The sequence below is a fragment of the Juglans regia genome, chromosome 5, assembly GCF_001411555.2.
Source record: "Juglans regia cultivar Chandler chromosome 5, Walnut 2.0, whole genome shotgun sequence".
In the NCBI taxonomy this organism is placed as follows: domain Eukaryota; kingdom Viridiplantae; phylum Streptophyta; class Magnoliopsida; order Fagales; family Juglandaceae; genus Juglans; species Juglans regia.
In genome coordinates this window covers 15,278,278-15,294,302 of record NC_049905.1, presented here as the reverse complement: position 1 = coordinate 15,294,302, position 16,025 = coordinate 15,278,278, and the positions used below count along the sequence as shown (strand labels likewise).

Sequence of the window (16,025 nt, the reverse complement as noted above, 5' to 3'; positions counted from 1 at the left end):
ACACATTTTCTTTTAGAGAACATTTTTACTTTAATCGTCAAAAGATAATATTTTCATCATAATATTTCATCATTTTTAGCAATTCATAAATTAATCATAACGTGTGGTATCATCATAGTTCCCCACGTGCACTGTGAGTACGTACCAGTGACCGTAGTATAGCTCACGTTGAAACTATGTTGTCTACTGACTCGTTCTCAATGCATTGCTAATATTACGTAACATCATAACGTGTACACCCACCGATATTAGGTGTCATAACATATTGATTTTGTTCCAGCGTTCTTTAAAAAGTATCCATTCGAAACCTGTTGACTTTTTTTGTCAACTTAGGGGTTACCACTCCATTCTTAAACACTCCAAAGTGGATATAGGAGTTCCACTAGGATAATTCTTCATCCTAACCTTTGGGATCATGACAAAAATTATTTTCATGCTAAGTTAAAAAATGTGTTCCATGACATGTGCATATATGCAAGCTTTTTGTGTGAAATGACATTTATAGATGCAATATGCTAAAATAGTAGAAATATCACTTATCATGTAAATATACACTTAGTGTGTCACATAACATGATATTTTATGCTTAAAGTGATAATTGAAACATGAATGAGACATTTATCAATAAATCATAAATAATCTATCAAGGTAGGGGTGGGCAGCAGGGCCGGATTCCGCCCCGCCCCGCATAGAGAGGGCATAGCGGGGGCGGGGGGCGGGATGACCCCAGCGGGGACCTGCCCCGCCCCCGCCCCCGCCCCCGCCCCATTAAAAAAAAAAATTTTATTTATATATATTAAATAAATATATTGTATATAGATATACACAATTTATAAAAGACTTAAAATTATATTCAAGTCATTGGATTGCTTCCCACATTGCTTAAGGATGACTATTGTTCTGCCTTGGCTCCTATATAAAGATTGGTCTAGGAGGCCAAATCAATCCAAAATCTAACTCTAATGAGTTTAAATTTTTTTTATATTTATAAATTTTAATTTATTATTTAAATTATATTATAATTTTGGTCTAAAAAAATATTTTTAGACCAAAAAAACTTTTTTTTTAATATAATGCGGGGGGCGGGGCGGATGGGGGTTTTTCCCCCGCCCCCCGGCACCGGGGCGGGGGACCCCGCCCCCACCTCCCGGGGGCGGGGGGCGGGGGGCGGGGAGAAAATCCCCAACCCCGCATGGTGCGGGGTGGGGTGCGGGGAAGGGCACCCCCCGCCCCGCACCATGCGAGTAGCAGGCCTATATCAAGGTATAAGTTAGAGGTCAACTTACAAACTTCCTGAATAATCGAAAAAATGTCGTAGCACCTAAAATCAAGTGTGTACTAAGCTAGGATTAATACTTATATATTTGAGATTCAAAATCAAAGGCTTCAAAAATAGATATTTACAAAAATACCCCTAGACTCTCAAACAAACAAAATTTTTACAAAAATACCCCTAGATATTTACAAAAATACCCCTAAATTTTTACTAATTGCAAACAAACTCCAAATTTAACCAAAATTCATGGAATTCATATTTTTGGTATTCTAAAATCATCTATACCCTTTGCTTTTTAAAAATCAAAGTGGAACTTGCCCAAACAGTCCCAACTCGTGGCATGCACTCTAGTTGATGCCTAAGTTTGTTTTCAACTAGTGATCCCTATGAATGCATGTATATGAGATTTTCTTTAATCACAAATGATTAATAACATCTTTAATGACATAATTAAGGCTAATTATTTGATAATCAAGTTCATCACAACACTTAATCATGACTAAGATATCCTAAATCTCCAATTTATTCAAAACTAATTCATACTTGATGATCAAAACAAGATAGATTTAAAACCTATCATGACATGCTTTAAATCACAAATAAAATCTTCCATAGTTATTCTAAGACAATAATAAATCATATCAAATCATGGTTAAGACATGTCATAACTAAATTTTCACTTAAAATCATTTAATCATTCAAATTATCTCTTAATTGACCCGGTTTTGAACTAAGCTTGATAACTTTCTCAAAACTCAACCAAATTTTGTACCAACACTTGAAGACAAAACTTTACATGCTAAATAAGATCAAAAGCAAGAAAACTTACAAATTTCGTGGCCTTCAAAGTACTCAAGATAGCTTTGCACAAGAACACTCAAGAACTTACCAAGAACTCACTCGGTTTCACTCTTTTGATCTCTAAGACGGAGAAGTGCTCTCAAGACTCAAGAAAAAGCTTGGCACTGAGGTGTGGGGGAAATGAGGGGGTGAAGGGACCTTTTATAGGCAGCCAAAGGGAGGGGACGTTGGCCTTGGTCCAAGGTGATTGGTGGAAGGTGGTGTAAGAAGCTGAAATTTTCAGATTTTCACTCCATCACTTGAGTCATCTTGTACAGAGCAAAAAAGTTCCCTAAACCACCATGATCTCACTTATGTAGTTGCTACATTACTCCTATGGGGGCTGATCAAGTCGTGGTACAAAAGAAATAGAAGGAAAGCCAACAAAACCAATCATGGGGTTGACGGGTTCAAAGTGATTTTCTTTGGATAGTTTTGCTCATTGTCTTTACTCATCCTTTTGATTCATCATCATGGCTGATTTTTTCAGGTGCAAGGTCCCTTCTTGAAGGCCTTTTCTGGTGATAGAAGGTGGAGGGTTGGCTGCCAAGTGATTATGAAGGTGCAGTTTGAAAAAAGATGATGCAATAGAGAGTGGTTGCTGAAATTTCATATTGCCTTCATCAGTTTGTTTCCTCTTGTGCAGGGGGAATAGTGGCTTGAAACCACCATGATTTATTCCTTACTATGGCTACAATGGTCTTACAGTGGTGGATAGGTCGTGGGGCATTGGTTTAGTTGACAAAAATTCAAGCAAACCACCTATGCTAACCGGCGGATTCAAGTGGCTTCTATTTGGCAGATTTGAGCTTCTAATTTTGGATGGTTTTGGGTAGAAAAATCTGTGTCTTCTTCATGATGGTCATGGGCCCCTTGGGTATTAGGTGGTGAAGGAGGTGGCATGGGGGTGGTGGCTCAACCATGGCAGATGGTTGGTTAAATTCCAGCCCAATCGGTTCCTACACAAACTAAACCAAGGTGCACTCAGTTTGGTCATTTGAGTTGGTTTGTTTAACCAATTTTGTCCATGGCTCAAACTGATTTGAAGGGGTCTCATGAGGTGTTCAAAGACCATATTACCCTTGGGGACAAACCACAAAAATGTTGGGCCTAAGGGCAAAACAGTCTAAGCATACAAAGGACAATAAACAAAGCCAATTGATGCAAGGTTTGGGTTTGATATGTCATTTTTCTTAATGACATGTAGGGAGGTTTAGCTAGGGTATTATCAAGGTCTAATTATGATATAATGAAGTAATAATTCAAGAAAATTTGAATTAAAAGGTTTAAGAAAATATTAAACAAAATTAAGTTTCAAAACATGGCTTAAAACTCACTAACCTCAAGTATGATGATTAATGGTCTTAGCCAACTTTCAAAACTTAATTTGGGTACTTAAGACATGATTTGGGTTTAAGGAAACCAATGATATGGTGTATTGGACTTTCAATTGGAAATTCAATTTTTTCTAAATGCTAAAGAGAAACAAATGAAAAGACATAAAATAAACAAGAATGCAAAGTGGGATATAAATAAATAATTTAATTAATTTTCAATTATTACATTTTATTAATACTCATTTCATATGTTGAAGTCCCTCTTATTGTGATTACCTAGTAATCATAATTACAACTAGAGATAATTACTTTAATTAGATTGATTCCAAAAGCAGTTGCTGATTTTATATGCAGGCTACAGAGGTGAGTTCTTCGAATCCTTGTTAGCTTGATTCCCTTTGTTGTACTATGAATTATACATATTTACTTGGAACTAATAGAGAAACTAATGGAGTACCGAACAATGGGTAATGGGTTTAATCAAGTACCGAACATATATACGGGCTATAAATTAATTAAAAAAATACGAAATCATGAAATCGTGAGATCAACAATACATAAAAAACAAGTCTACAGAGAGAGATTACTGGTGGCAAGGCGTTGGTGGTGCTCGGCGTGAAGACTAACTGACTAAAATGATGTGGAGAGAAGTTGAAGAGGGCAACAACGACTAGAGTTTCGCAGTGGGAAGAAGAGATTCACAGAGGTATTTCGGGTTCATGGTTTCGACGGGTTGCTTATGTCTAAACCCGATATTAAACTTTGAACCGATGAACCCATCTTTATTCAGGTTGGACAGATTGGGTGTTTTGAAAGGATCGGGCCAAAGCCCTTTATGATCAGGCCTACTTTCAAACATATTACGTTTGTTTGGAAACAAATTAAAAAAGTAATTTTTGAAATAAAAATGATAATTATTTGAATTTTCAAAGATTATGACAATATCATTGAAAGTTTAAAAGTTGTAATTATTTTAAAATTGTATTGATATTTTTTATCTTTGACAGCCTTTTTAAAAATTCAAATTACGTTCTGCATTATCTAAAAAAATACGTTTGATTTTCACCAAACGTACATTTTATTTTATTTGAGATTAAAAGTGATTTAATATGTAACATCCAGATAACTTAATTTTTTCATTAAAAGCTTTTAAAACTATTTAAACATTTTTTAAAACTTTTACTGCAATCCAAAACATACCCTAAAGCTCTCTTCTTTACGGGAAACCCTCTCCTTTCTCTCTAAAGCTCCCTAAACACCAGATCCGTTGAAAGGGGGTGGGAGCTTCGGCTCCTCGCCCCCTGCCCTCTTCCTTTTCTCTCTCCATTTAATTTATGTGTAGTGTTTTTTGTTTTGTTTTGTATTTTTTTAGGCCGAATAAGGAATGATCGTCGTTCGAGTCTTTCCATCTATCACATCTCTACACGCGCCCCACCGATATGATGCCTAGCCGCCGATCTTCAAGACCTCCAAATCCGACGTCCATCGGAGTGGCACGTAGCCCGCACGCGCGGGACGAAGTTTCGAACAGCGTTGGCGCGTGGCCTTCACGCGCCACCTAGGAGCCCTCTCCTGACACCACACTTGGTTGCTGTGGAACCTCTGATTCCGGGTCTTCCAAGTCTGACCATCGGCTTTCCTCCCAGCGTGAACAATTTCTGCACGAAACAATGCCGACCATTGTGTACTGTTCATCCATTTTGTATTTTTTGTTTTGTTTTTTTTGTTTCGTTTTCTTTGTTGTTGTCCGTAATCCGAGTGAGGTTTGGGCTTTTAGATCGGACGTAATCCGAGGCAAGGCTTTCGAGAGTGGTTGGCGATGCTACGGCCGGTGGTTATACGACCGGGCTGTAGTGATCCGTATGTAGGCTGGGTGCTCGTTCCACCAGGGCTCGAGATGACGATGCTTGCAATGGGCGTGACGTCTGGGGTCTCACTAGAGCTTGTGGTCTTATAGTTGGTAATGTGATTATTTGTAGTTGTCTGTTAGTTTAGTTTTTAATAAAATAGGAATAGGCTATAGGATTTGATGTCCATAGCAGTGTCCCGTATTCTTCTTCCCTGGGAGGATAGAGAGAGCCTTTAAGTTCTGTTTTTACAGAGCGCTTTCTCTTTTACGAGAGAATTTAATTAGAAGTTAAGACAATGTCCGCCACAAATGTATTTGTGTGTAGGAATGCCCTAGAGCTGTTGCATTAGTTGACTTATGGACTAGATTTCCTATGTATTGGAACTTCTTGTATTGATAAATCACATTTGTAACTTCAGTTTATTAATGAAATGAGTATATTTCATTCAAAAAAAAAAAAAAAGATTTCATCGTATCTTCAATAAAGCTATTTATTGCCACGAAAAAGGAAAAAAAGAACAAAAATGAAAGAAAAGAAAGAAAGCTATTTCTTACATGTGAGCTCCTGACAAACCGACTTCAAAAGCAATATCAACAATAAATGTTGATATACATATATATATATATTATATATATATATTATATATATGTATATATCAAAATTAAATAAAAATATTATAAAATTAAAATATTATTAAAATATTATTTTTATTTCAAAATTTGTAAAAATCATATTAATTTTTGTATTTTATTTTGAAGTCTGTAAAAGTCATTTTGATTTTGTGTTTATATAATGATTAGATAAAAAAATTAAAAATTAAAAATTAAAAATTAAAAAATATTTTACGTTTGAGAATAAAAATATGAGAAATTTTAAAAATTTGAAAATTTTGTATCTCATCTCTGTATGAGTCCTTAATCAGCAAGCCACGCATCATGGATTCTGAAACACAATAGTCCTTCAATTTAACAATGCTTCTAAATGCTGAACACGAGATCCTGATTCACATAAACAAAGGGGCAATAAAACGGGAGAAAATGGTATAATACTGCAGAAGATAGAACGTTTACAGCACTAAAAGTGTAGTACCAGCCTAAACGGTATTGCGTAGACCAGACACCAGAAATCAGCAAGGCATGCATGAATCGAAATTAGTAGTAGCGGGATCCAGTATCATAAACACGACCACCAGGATATGGACCTCTTGACTCGAGTCCCTCATCTCTGGCACCCCCAAGAAATCGAGCCCGTTCTCCGTATGAATCAAAATGATCAGTATTATAGCCTCTACGTGCTTCTCCCACAGCACCTGAGCTTGCAATTCCAATGTAACCATGAGGATCGCTAGAGCCCATGCTACTGTTAGGGTACTGATCCATCATGGCTTTCTGGTACTGATGATGCCGTGCTTGAGATTCCCTCTGTAGGAATTCTTCTCTACGACTGGCATGCCGAGCTCGAAGTGCTACTAGTTGTTCCTCATACTGAGCGTTTATTGTGTTTATTCTCTGAAAAATGAGAGACCATTGTACAAGATATAAATTGGGTTGTACAATTAGGTTATTATGTATCATGTCAAAATTTATGGTGGAAAGTGAAATAAGATGGAGTGAGCAACAGGGAATGCGTTGATGGCAACCAAAACTAAAATAATATAAAGCTTGATTTAGAAAAACTTAAGATTGCGTCTTTAATGAAGGGGAGAACAAATCTTGCAGCCAAAAAGACAAGTTAGACACTGTTTAAGAAGCCTCTTTGGAAATTCTCAAGAAAAGGGAGTTAGAACAATAGCAAATAAAACGCTTCCTTGGCCTTTAGCAGCATTTCTATGAGTCAAGTAACAGTGTTTAGTCACAGACATCCCAGTTTTGACATTAGGGATGTCACTGACTGACCAAAACTTAAAATGCTTCGAGTAACTGAAGGCCATATTGTCCATTCTCCATGAAACGTGCTGGTGCTTTATTTAGGTCTTAACAAATGGTATCAAAGCCAATCCCAACAAAAGGTGTGTGACTTGAGTTGTGCAACCTATGATGAGATGGCTTGATGAGGATGTCATGGATGTAAAAGGGAAGATTCTAATACCCAGATAGAGTATAGGAAGATGGTGAATGAGATTTCATATTGCTTAGTAAGGAGAAGTTCTAGAAGGATCCTGAATTCAAAGAAGGGTTTGAAATTTTATGGGGTTAAGGGTTCTCCCATTGTCAGCCAAGAATTAAGGGAAAAAAATAGAGAAAAAGCCTCCTAGGTAAAAAAGTTATTTTGATGTTTTATCATTACAGTAACCTGTTAACAGATCAATTTTTTAATAGGTATGTCTTTTGTCCCTGACCCCAAGCCCAGTTTCATCCTTGTAAAATTTTTTGTGTCAATTCAGACGATGCATTTCTGGACATGACTCATTTTGGTCTTCCTACATGACAAAAATCGTCACTGCATCCATTTTTATCACGATGAAACTTATAAAAAAATGGATGCACGAAGAATATTTATCACTTCAATATGACTCCATATAGGAGATAAATTGACAAAAAATTTCAAGATACAAAACTGAATTCAGGTGATTTTGCAAAAGACAAATGGCATACTTCAATGTTGTAACCTCATGAAAACGTGTATAGTAAGTCATCCGAAGTAGCTGGGAAAATGTACTTTGAAATATTTTTCTATGCACTTTCAAACATGAACTAACCTCTCTATGCCGAGCATTTTCAGCATCCTCAATTTCATTCTGCTCCTTGGCTAGTTTCATAATATCATCATGGAATTTTTGCTCAAGACCTTCAAAAGTCTGCAACAGAGCATTGTCCTCAAAACCAAGGTCCATATTTTCTTCATGAGTTTGGGATCTGGTGTCACTGTTGCTTTGTTTTTCTAAAGCTAGTTTTGGATCAGGCCTCTGACCATGAAAATAGGATCTTGGAGCATCACTCCCTTGGCCTACATGATAACAAGCGTGTGTCTCAAATTGTAAGGAGTCCACAACACAGTGATAGAAACTAAAGTGCATGTCAAATCCGCAACAATTCTAAATTGATATCTTGAGTTTATGAAGCAAATATGGTATGTACAACCACAAACATAATTAAGACGAATTGAAAACATATCTATCCTATTCAGTTCTCTAGGCTGGCTCATTTTGTGTTCCATTTATATGCACAGCACTTATAAAAGCCTCCCGAAGAAGTCACCTTAGCCCAGTAACCTTAAGCAAGTAATAAAAAAAGTTCATTAAAAAATGCAGGATGAACACAAGAGGAACACCTAGAGAAAGATTATTAAATTTTGGTCTCAATATCACCATTTTCAATTTTCTTTAATAAAAGTATTGAAAAAAATAAACTAGCCTTAGATAGAGACAAAACCCAATTGTCTATGAGTGTGAATATCAATTAAAAAAAATTAAAATTAACATAAAAAATAAATCAGATTTTGCATTTCATCTCTCAGATATAAATTTTTTTTTTTTTTTTTTTTTTATAAGTAATAAACTTTTATTGATCGAATGCAACTAGGCAAAGCCCATGTATGCAGGTAGTATACAAAAAAGACCCCTAATTACACTCTAGCAAACTGAAAAGAAAGTAAAAACTCATGAACATTCCCTCCCTTTAATACAAGAGACCCCTAATTTATATCTGAGTAAAAACTCAGATATAAATTCTTTATGATAAGTAGTATTCTACATATGATTAAAATCACTTACTCCTGTCTTCTTCATGGAAAGCATATAACTAAGCAATTTACGAGGGACCCCTACTACCCATGTATAGGTTCAAAGATGCATACACAGATAAATAACACTTGCCTTCATTGGACATATAAGATGCCACTGAATTTGAGACTTTTGATCCATCCCTTTCCCATTTCCATCGTCCCTCTGCATTTGAGGTCCCATATGGATGTTCCCTCTCAGGAGTGAAGGCCTCCAGTCGTCCTTCAAAAGGACCCAGCTTCTGCTCCATCCTCTGAGTAGACATTTGATGCATCTGGCTGCTGGCATATGTATTGACACCCGAATGGGTATACTGCCCCTGCTGTCTCATTGTTGATTGATGAAGCTGCTTGATTGGTAGACCTATCAAACATAAAAGCCATCAGAAGAATTGTCAAATTACTTATTAGATGCACAGACACAAGCAAACCTTGCTATAAAGTCGAATTCATTATACTGAGTCAATGGTGCACAATGAAGAGGCATTCCATTCATGGATATCAAAAGACTGGGTTTGAAGTTGAACACTCCTTAAGTGAACTCATGATCATAAGCAAATGACAAAGGCATGTTTGGTAAAAGAAAAACTACGGCTCTAATGATGATATTGTTAACAATTGCTTTCATTAACATTTCCAGTTTTTTCATAAAACATTTCAACATTTCTTGGGCAATAAAATTGAAGCCAATATGAGGAGATTATCATAGTGCCTGCAAAACAAAAATAAGGACTAGCATTATTAAGTATATTATGTCAATAATAACCTCAGCAGTTAGCTTATTTGTCTAACGGAACAACAAAATGAGAAAACAACCCGTGATGCAATGTACTTGAGGTTTCAAAGTGAATGTCTAAACAAACACCAATAACCCTGAACATATAAAAAAGAAAAGCAAATAACTACGGTCAAATGCCATCAGGAGTTCATAGACCAAGTTGTACATGTATGCACGCACACATGCAAACATGCATGAACAAACACGTATCCGAGCATGAAGCCCAACAAAAGGCCAATCAATTTCATAGTCATTTTATCAAACAAAATACGTGCAAAACCCTGTAAGAAAAATTAGGGTTATCAATTTTTGTTCATAAGTAAGGGGTTAACATATCTAGCAAAACAAAAAAATGTAAAGGGTTAACAATTTTCATGAAACCCCAACTTAATTACAGATAATAGTAATAATATCAAAGACCCAGCTAGACCCCAATGATCAGCTCTTTATGAAACCCAGGCGAAAAAAACCTTTAAAGAGTTAACAGGAAAAACAACAAAAAAAAAATAACAGAACAAAAAGATCGAAATTCAGAAAACATTAAAAAGTAATTTTCTTTCCTGAATTATTTAAATAGTTTCATTACACTACCTTCTTCAACTCTGTTAGATGAGGCCGAGGAGCGAACTCCGAGCAGCGCTAGACTATCAAATGGTTTAGAGCTTGGTCTGCTAATCTTTTCTCCCCTTACGGAGCTGAACCGGGTCGGGTCGAGTCGAGACTGGCCATCGATGCTTTTGCTATTATCTTTGGAACAATGCTAGAGATCAGCCTATTGTACTTTGCACTCTCCACACATCTTACATAATTTTTTTTTTTCTTCATCCCAGCATGTTGGGTGTGCTGGGCTTCCACCAACAATAGGCTGTAAACAAGATTTTTTCTTATCTTTATGAAATAATTTTTTTTAGGACTTTACTGCACATTAGTTGCTATTTATCCACACACCACACACTTATGACAATTTTATTATTTTTTTTTTTTAAGTGTGAGGTATGAGGTAATAGTTGATTTGAGGAGTAAGATAAGATACAAAATTTATAAATAATAATAAAATAGTTTGTGAATAGTAGTGAGATAATTTGAGTTGAATATTTTTTGAGTTTTAAGAAAAGAGAAAAAAAAATTGAATAAAAAATATTATAAAGTTAAAATATTATTAGAATATAGTTTTATAATATATTTTTGTTTGGATTTTGAAAAAATTAAATTGCTTTTTATTTTTTGTTTGAAAGTTTGAGAAAGTTGTAATGATTAGTTTGAAAATTTTGTATTTGAATTATATTTAAAAAAAAAAAAAAAATGAGCTGAGATGAAAATTTTGAAATAAAAAAGTTGTAATGATTTTTTTTTAATACTTTATGAATTAATCTTGAAGTAGCGATGTGGTCTAAAAATTATATGTACGTTTATATTTTCAAGTAAAAAACTAAACATCTGATGAGCACAGATGTTGCTTAAGCTAGTTCTCCAACCAGGGCTATGGAATTATGCTATGAGATGGGTTTCTCTCGGGTTGTTTTTTAGGGAGATGCCAATAATATTATTCAAGCTACTAATGAATTGGAAGAAAATTGGACAAAGTATGGGCAGATTATTGCAGACAATATGATGCAGGGGATCTGAGTTTGAATCCGAGGTCGATGAGGCTCAGCTAACATATGTGACGTTAAAAGTACTAGACCACTTCGAGAAGGTAAACGAGCACAAAATTGGTGGAAAGAGATAAATAATTGGACGATGAGTGATGAGTGACATATTTGGACGAGGAGACTTATCTCTTGCTTGAGAGAGTAGAAGTGGCGACATCCGTATTTTAACTATAACTTTGGCTATAGGTGTCAGAATCACTTATATGACCCAAATTCGGAAAGCTCTCTTCAGCGCACACATTGTGGTCACCACGCTTCACCTGGTGGGCCCCTTATCGACCCCAAAATAGTCATTTTTACCTTCGAAACGTCAACTTTAGTCAACTATTTCATATTTGGTTAATTTTCTTTTATGGTAATGTTTATCTTTAGTAACTTAGGTTAGATCTTAGTCATAATTATCTTATTCCGTATTTTATTGTTTGGCTTTAATTATTGATTTGCCATTATTTGTTAGCTATTTAAGTGCGGCTTGTAGGCTTCAGAAAGAATGATTGATTTATTTTATATTAAAACCTTAATCTTAGAGTTTCTCTTTATTTGCGATTTTTCTCAATCTCAATTAGGGGTGCTACCCGCCCCATACGGGGCGGGGTAGCCCCCACCCCGCCCCCCGCCCCCGCATGGGCGGGGGGTGAATATATTCATCCGCCCCCCGCCCCCCGCCCCCGGAGTGTGGGGGCGGGGGACCCCGTCCCGGTTGACGGGGTGCGGGTGGAGGGGGTCCTCCTTCCGCACCCCCGCAGCACTACTGGGCCTAAGGCCCAGAAGCGGTTTCTGGGCCTTTTTTTGGCCCAGAAAACGCTGTAATGGGTCGAAAATGGCCCAGAAACAGCTTATGGGCCATTTTAGGCCCATAAAAATATATTTTGCATTTTTTAAAAAAGAAGAGTTAAAAAAAAAAAACATAATTTTATATAATTAAAACTAATGAAATACTACTATAGAGTATAGACTACAAGTTTACTACCTAATAAACTAATAAATAATAATAATAACTAAGCTATTACAAAAATAAAATGGAAAGTCTAACTGTCTAAACAATTACAAAATTACAAATAAAAGTGTCTAAGGGACATTGTATCAACATTATAAAATTACAAATAAAATATATAATACATACATCTGATAGACTAATTCAAAATTAAAAAATCTACGAAATTAATAATAAAAAAAAAGATGCGAGCGGTTTGGGTTTTTGACTGTGACATTTGGGGCGGCCGGATGGGTAGTCTTGAGGCTTGAGCCTTGAGCACATGTTCATATAGCAGTGGAGGTAGACATCGTCTGAGTCGTCTCATGTGTTGCTACAACAATCAATACTAAAATTAATACTGATGAAATTGAAATGAATATAAATAAATACTGATGAAATTGAAATGAATATAAATAAATCAAAATAATAAAATAAAAACAATAATTACCAGATGGTCCAGATCCAGACTGATCACCACCCTCTTCGTCGGTCTCTTTAAAATCTAACACATCCGGAACATAAATATCATTTCCCATCGTCCAACTCTGTGTGCATATCAATGCCTCCACAGTTGTAGGAGACAATGAACTACGGAAAGGATCTAATATGCGCCCTCCGGTACTAAAGGCAGACTCCGAGGCAACGGTGCTAATAGGGATGGCCAATATACAACGGGCAATCTCAGAAAGGATGGATATTTCTTTGATGCTACCTTCCACCATCCTAAAATGTCAAAATCATCATCATCTTGAATAAGATCCGTTGACAAATAACTGTCTAACTCTGAAACCACCTCCGTAGATTGATGGACTAGTGTGGGATTATGTGCGAGGGTTTTCGTCCATGCCAATCTACGCTTCTTTGTTGCCCCGGTGTCTGGAGGAGGTGTTGGGATATGTGTAGGTGTAGTAGATGTAGTACCACCCTTAATTGCATTAAACTCATCATAAAATCTATGAAGGGTATCGCGGGCCATCTCACCAATAAGATCAGTCCAAGCCTGATCATACGCAAGTCCCAAACCATATAACATGCCAGAAATTTTTAGACGGGGATCAATAATAGTAGCCACATATAACAAAATATTGAGTCTAGTCAAATCTCCCCAATACTTGTCAAATTTGACCCTCATGGTCAATGCCATCCCCCTCATTCTTAGATTGGAACCCATACACATGTCGTCTAATTCTTCTTTCACCCTACATATTTGTTGACAAAATTCATAGCATGTAGGGTGCAAAGAAGCAGATAACTTCAACATGACTTCATAAAACAGCCCGAGAAAATCAACAAATGTAGCAACTACCTCCCAATCATCATCATTAGGCAATCCTAAACTCCCGTGCTCATCAAAATATTTGACATATTGAATGTCTTCATCACCCAATAATTGAAAGACTTTTTTATATTCTTGGGCCGCCTCCAACATCAAGAAGGTTGAGTTCCAACTGGTGGGAACATCAGTACAAAGACCCCTCTTTGATGTTATGCCCACATTTTTCGCAGCAATTTTGAATTTCTCCAATCTAGAAGGAGAAGACCTCACAAATTTCACAGCCAATCTAACTCGTGCAACCGAGTTATCAACATCTTTTAACCCCTCAGTCACAATTAGATTCAAGATATGTGCAGAACATCTAACATGCAAATATTCACCACCCAAGAATGTCTTATTTGCCTCTTTAAGATAAGTCTTCAGATATCCCAAGGTGACATCATTAGACGAGGCATTGTCAACCGAAACTGTCAAAACCCTACTCAACCCCCACTCCTTGATTGAGGCCTCTAAGGCCTTCCCAATTGTCTCACCCTTGTGATCAGTTATTTGACAAAACTTGATAATCTTTTTATGGAGAATCCAGTCAGAATCAATGAAATGGACAGTCAAAGACATATAATTAAAATTTTAGACTGAAGTCCAAGTATCGGTAGTGAGACAAACTACCAAACCCGCCAATTGGCCCCTCAAAACATCTTTATCTTTCCAGTACATCTTTTTAATATCCTTTGCCACAGTGTGGCAAGAAGGAAGCATAAATCTAGGTTCCAATTCTTGGACAAATTCTTGGAACCCTCTCCCATCCACAAATTGAAAAGGTAGCTCGTCTATGACAACCATACGAGCTAACTTCCTTCTACACTCATCAACATTATACTTTGTGAACCCCTTCAATGTTGAACCCCCACTACTCCCATCCGTCATTTTTTTCAGTCCAATTTCTAGTCTTGATTGATCCTTCTCCACTAAGGATCTTAATATTGGACTCTTCTTGCATTGTTCCTCTAAATGGACCTTTAACTGGGATGTACCATGTTTCCTATAATGACATCCATATATTTTCCCACAATAATTACATTTAGCTTGTGGGTTATTGGGGTCACCACCCTCTAGTTTGGTAAAAACTACGGAAACAGGTTTCTTACTTTGTGTGGGCTTAGGGGCGGGGCAAGGTGTATTCCCACTCCCAGGGGTTGGAGTAGGGTTAGGTTCTGGGTCAGGGGTACTGGTAGGGGCAGGGGTACTGGTAGGGGTGGGAGAGCTATCAGTGAACTCTCTTTGAGAAGACATTCCTGATTCCACAACACAACAAAAAATAAAAAAATCAATCAACATACGACATAATTCCAAACATGCACTTATCAATCACGTACGACATAATTCCAAACATAAACCCCTAAATTGAGTTAGGGGTTTCAATTGAAACCCCAAACTGATTTGGGGTTTCGGATTGAAACCCCCTCAATTTTAGGGGTTCAATCCGAAACCCCTAAGGCCTAAACTTGAGGGGGGTTTCAATTGAAACCCCTAAATTGAGGGGGTTTCAATTGAAACCCCAAAATTGAAAATTAAGGGGTTTCAATTGAAACCCCTTAGGCAATTTAGGGTTTCGGATTGAACCCCTAAATCAATTTAGGGGTTCAATCCGAAACCCTAAATTGAGGGGGTTTCAATTGAAACCCCTAAATTGAGTTAGGGGTTTCAATTGAAACCCCAAATGGGGTTTCAATTGAAACCCCTAACTCAATTTAGGGTTTCGGATTGAACCCCTAAATCAATTTAGGGGTTCAATCCGAAACCCTAAAATTTAGGGGTTTCGATTGAAACCCCTAAATTTGAAGCACAAATTTCGGATTGGAACCCTAAATTGATTTAGGGTTCCAATCTACAAACAAAAACAAACAAACAAGTACAAAGAAACAGACGAATCAAACACACAAACAAAATTCTCCACAACACACAAATTCACAAATTTCCCATCCTCCATCTCCGATTCAACCCAACCTTCCTCCAATCTCCAATCCAAAACAAAAAAAAAAAAAGAATGGGTTTCGGATTTCTTACCTTTGAGTGGCGGCGAAATCCCAGTGAGAGACGGAGACGGAGACGTGGCAGCGGTGGTGCTGCTCGTGCGAGTCGGAGATTCGACTGAGAGAGAGAGGGGCTTGTGGATGCGAGTGCGAGACTGAGTCAGAGAGAGTGAGTGTGAGAGATTGGCGAGAGACTCAAAGACAGAGAGTGAGAACGGAGAGTGAGAGAGGAGAGTTCGAGAAGGAGAGTGAAATGCAGAAATGGGAAGCAGACGCGGGGAAGGGGG

At 37.0% G+C, this 16,025-nt stretch overlaps 1 protein-coding gene across 1 annotated transcript; it reads right to left on the bottom strand.

Annotated features, from left to right (window-relative positions):
• Positions 1-6,239: 6,239 nt before the first annotated feature.
• On the bottom strand, positions 6,240-10,606 carry LOC109008733. The gene is made up of 4 exons (XM_018988936.2): positions 10,393-10,606; positions 9,118-9,387; positions 8,002-8,249; positions 6,240-6,811 (listed from the first exon to the last, which is right to left on the bottom strand). Exons 2-4 carry the CDS (start codon positions 9,353-9,355, stop codon positions 6,455-6,457), a joined length of 843 nt encoding a protein of 280 aa, XP_018844481.1. The 5' UTR covers positions 9,356-9,387; positions 10,393-10,606; the 3' UTR covers positions 6,240-6,454.
• Between the last annotated feature and the right edge of the window lie 5,419 nt (positions 10,607-16,025).

What these genes read in the sequence shown, in the direction of transcription:
- LOC109008733 (XM_018988936.2), bottom strand. Translation starts at nt 9,355, where the DNA reads ATGAGACAGCAGGGGCAGTATACCCATTCGGGTGTCAATACATATGCC. An exon ending in ATCTTATATGTCCAATGAAG is followed by an intron (nt 8,250 to 9,117) that starts GCAAGTGTTATT and finishes GTTATCATGTAG; the next exon opens with GCCAAGGGAGTGATGCTCCA. An exon ending in AAAATGCTCGGCATAGAGAG is followed by an intron (nt 6,812 to 8,001) that starts GTTAGTTCATGT and finishes CTCATTTTTCAG; the next exon opens with AGAATAAACACAATAAACGC.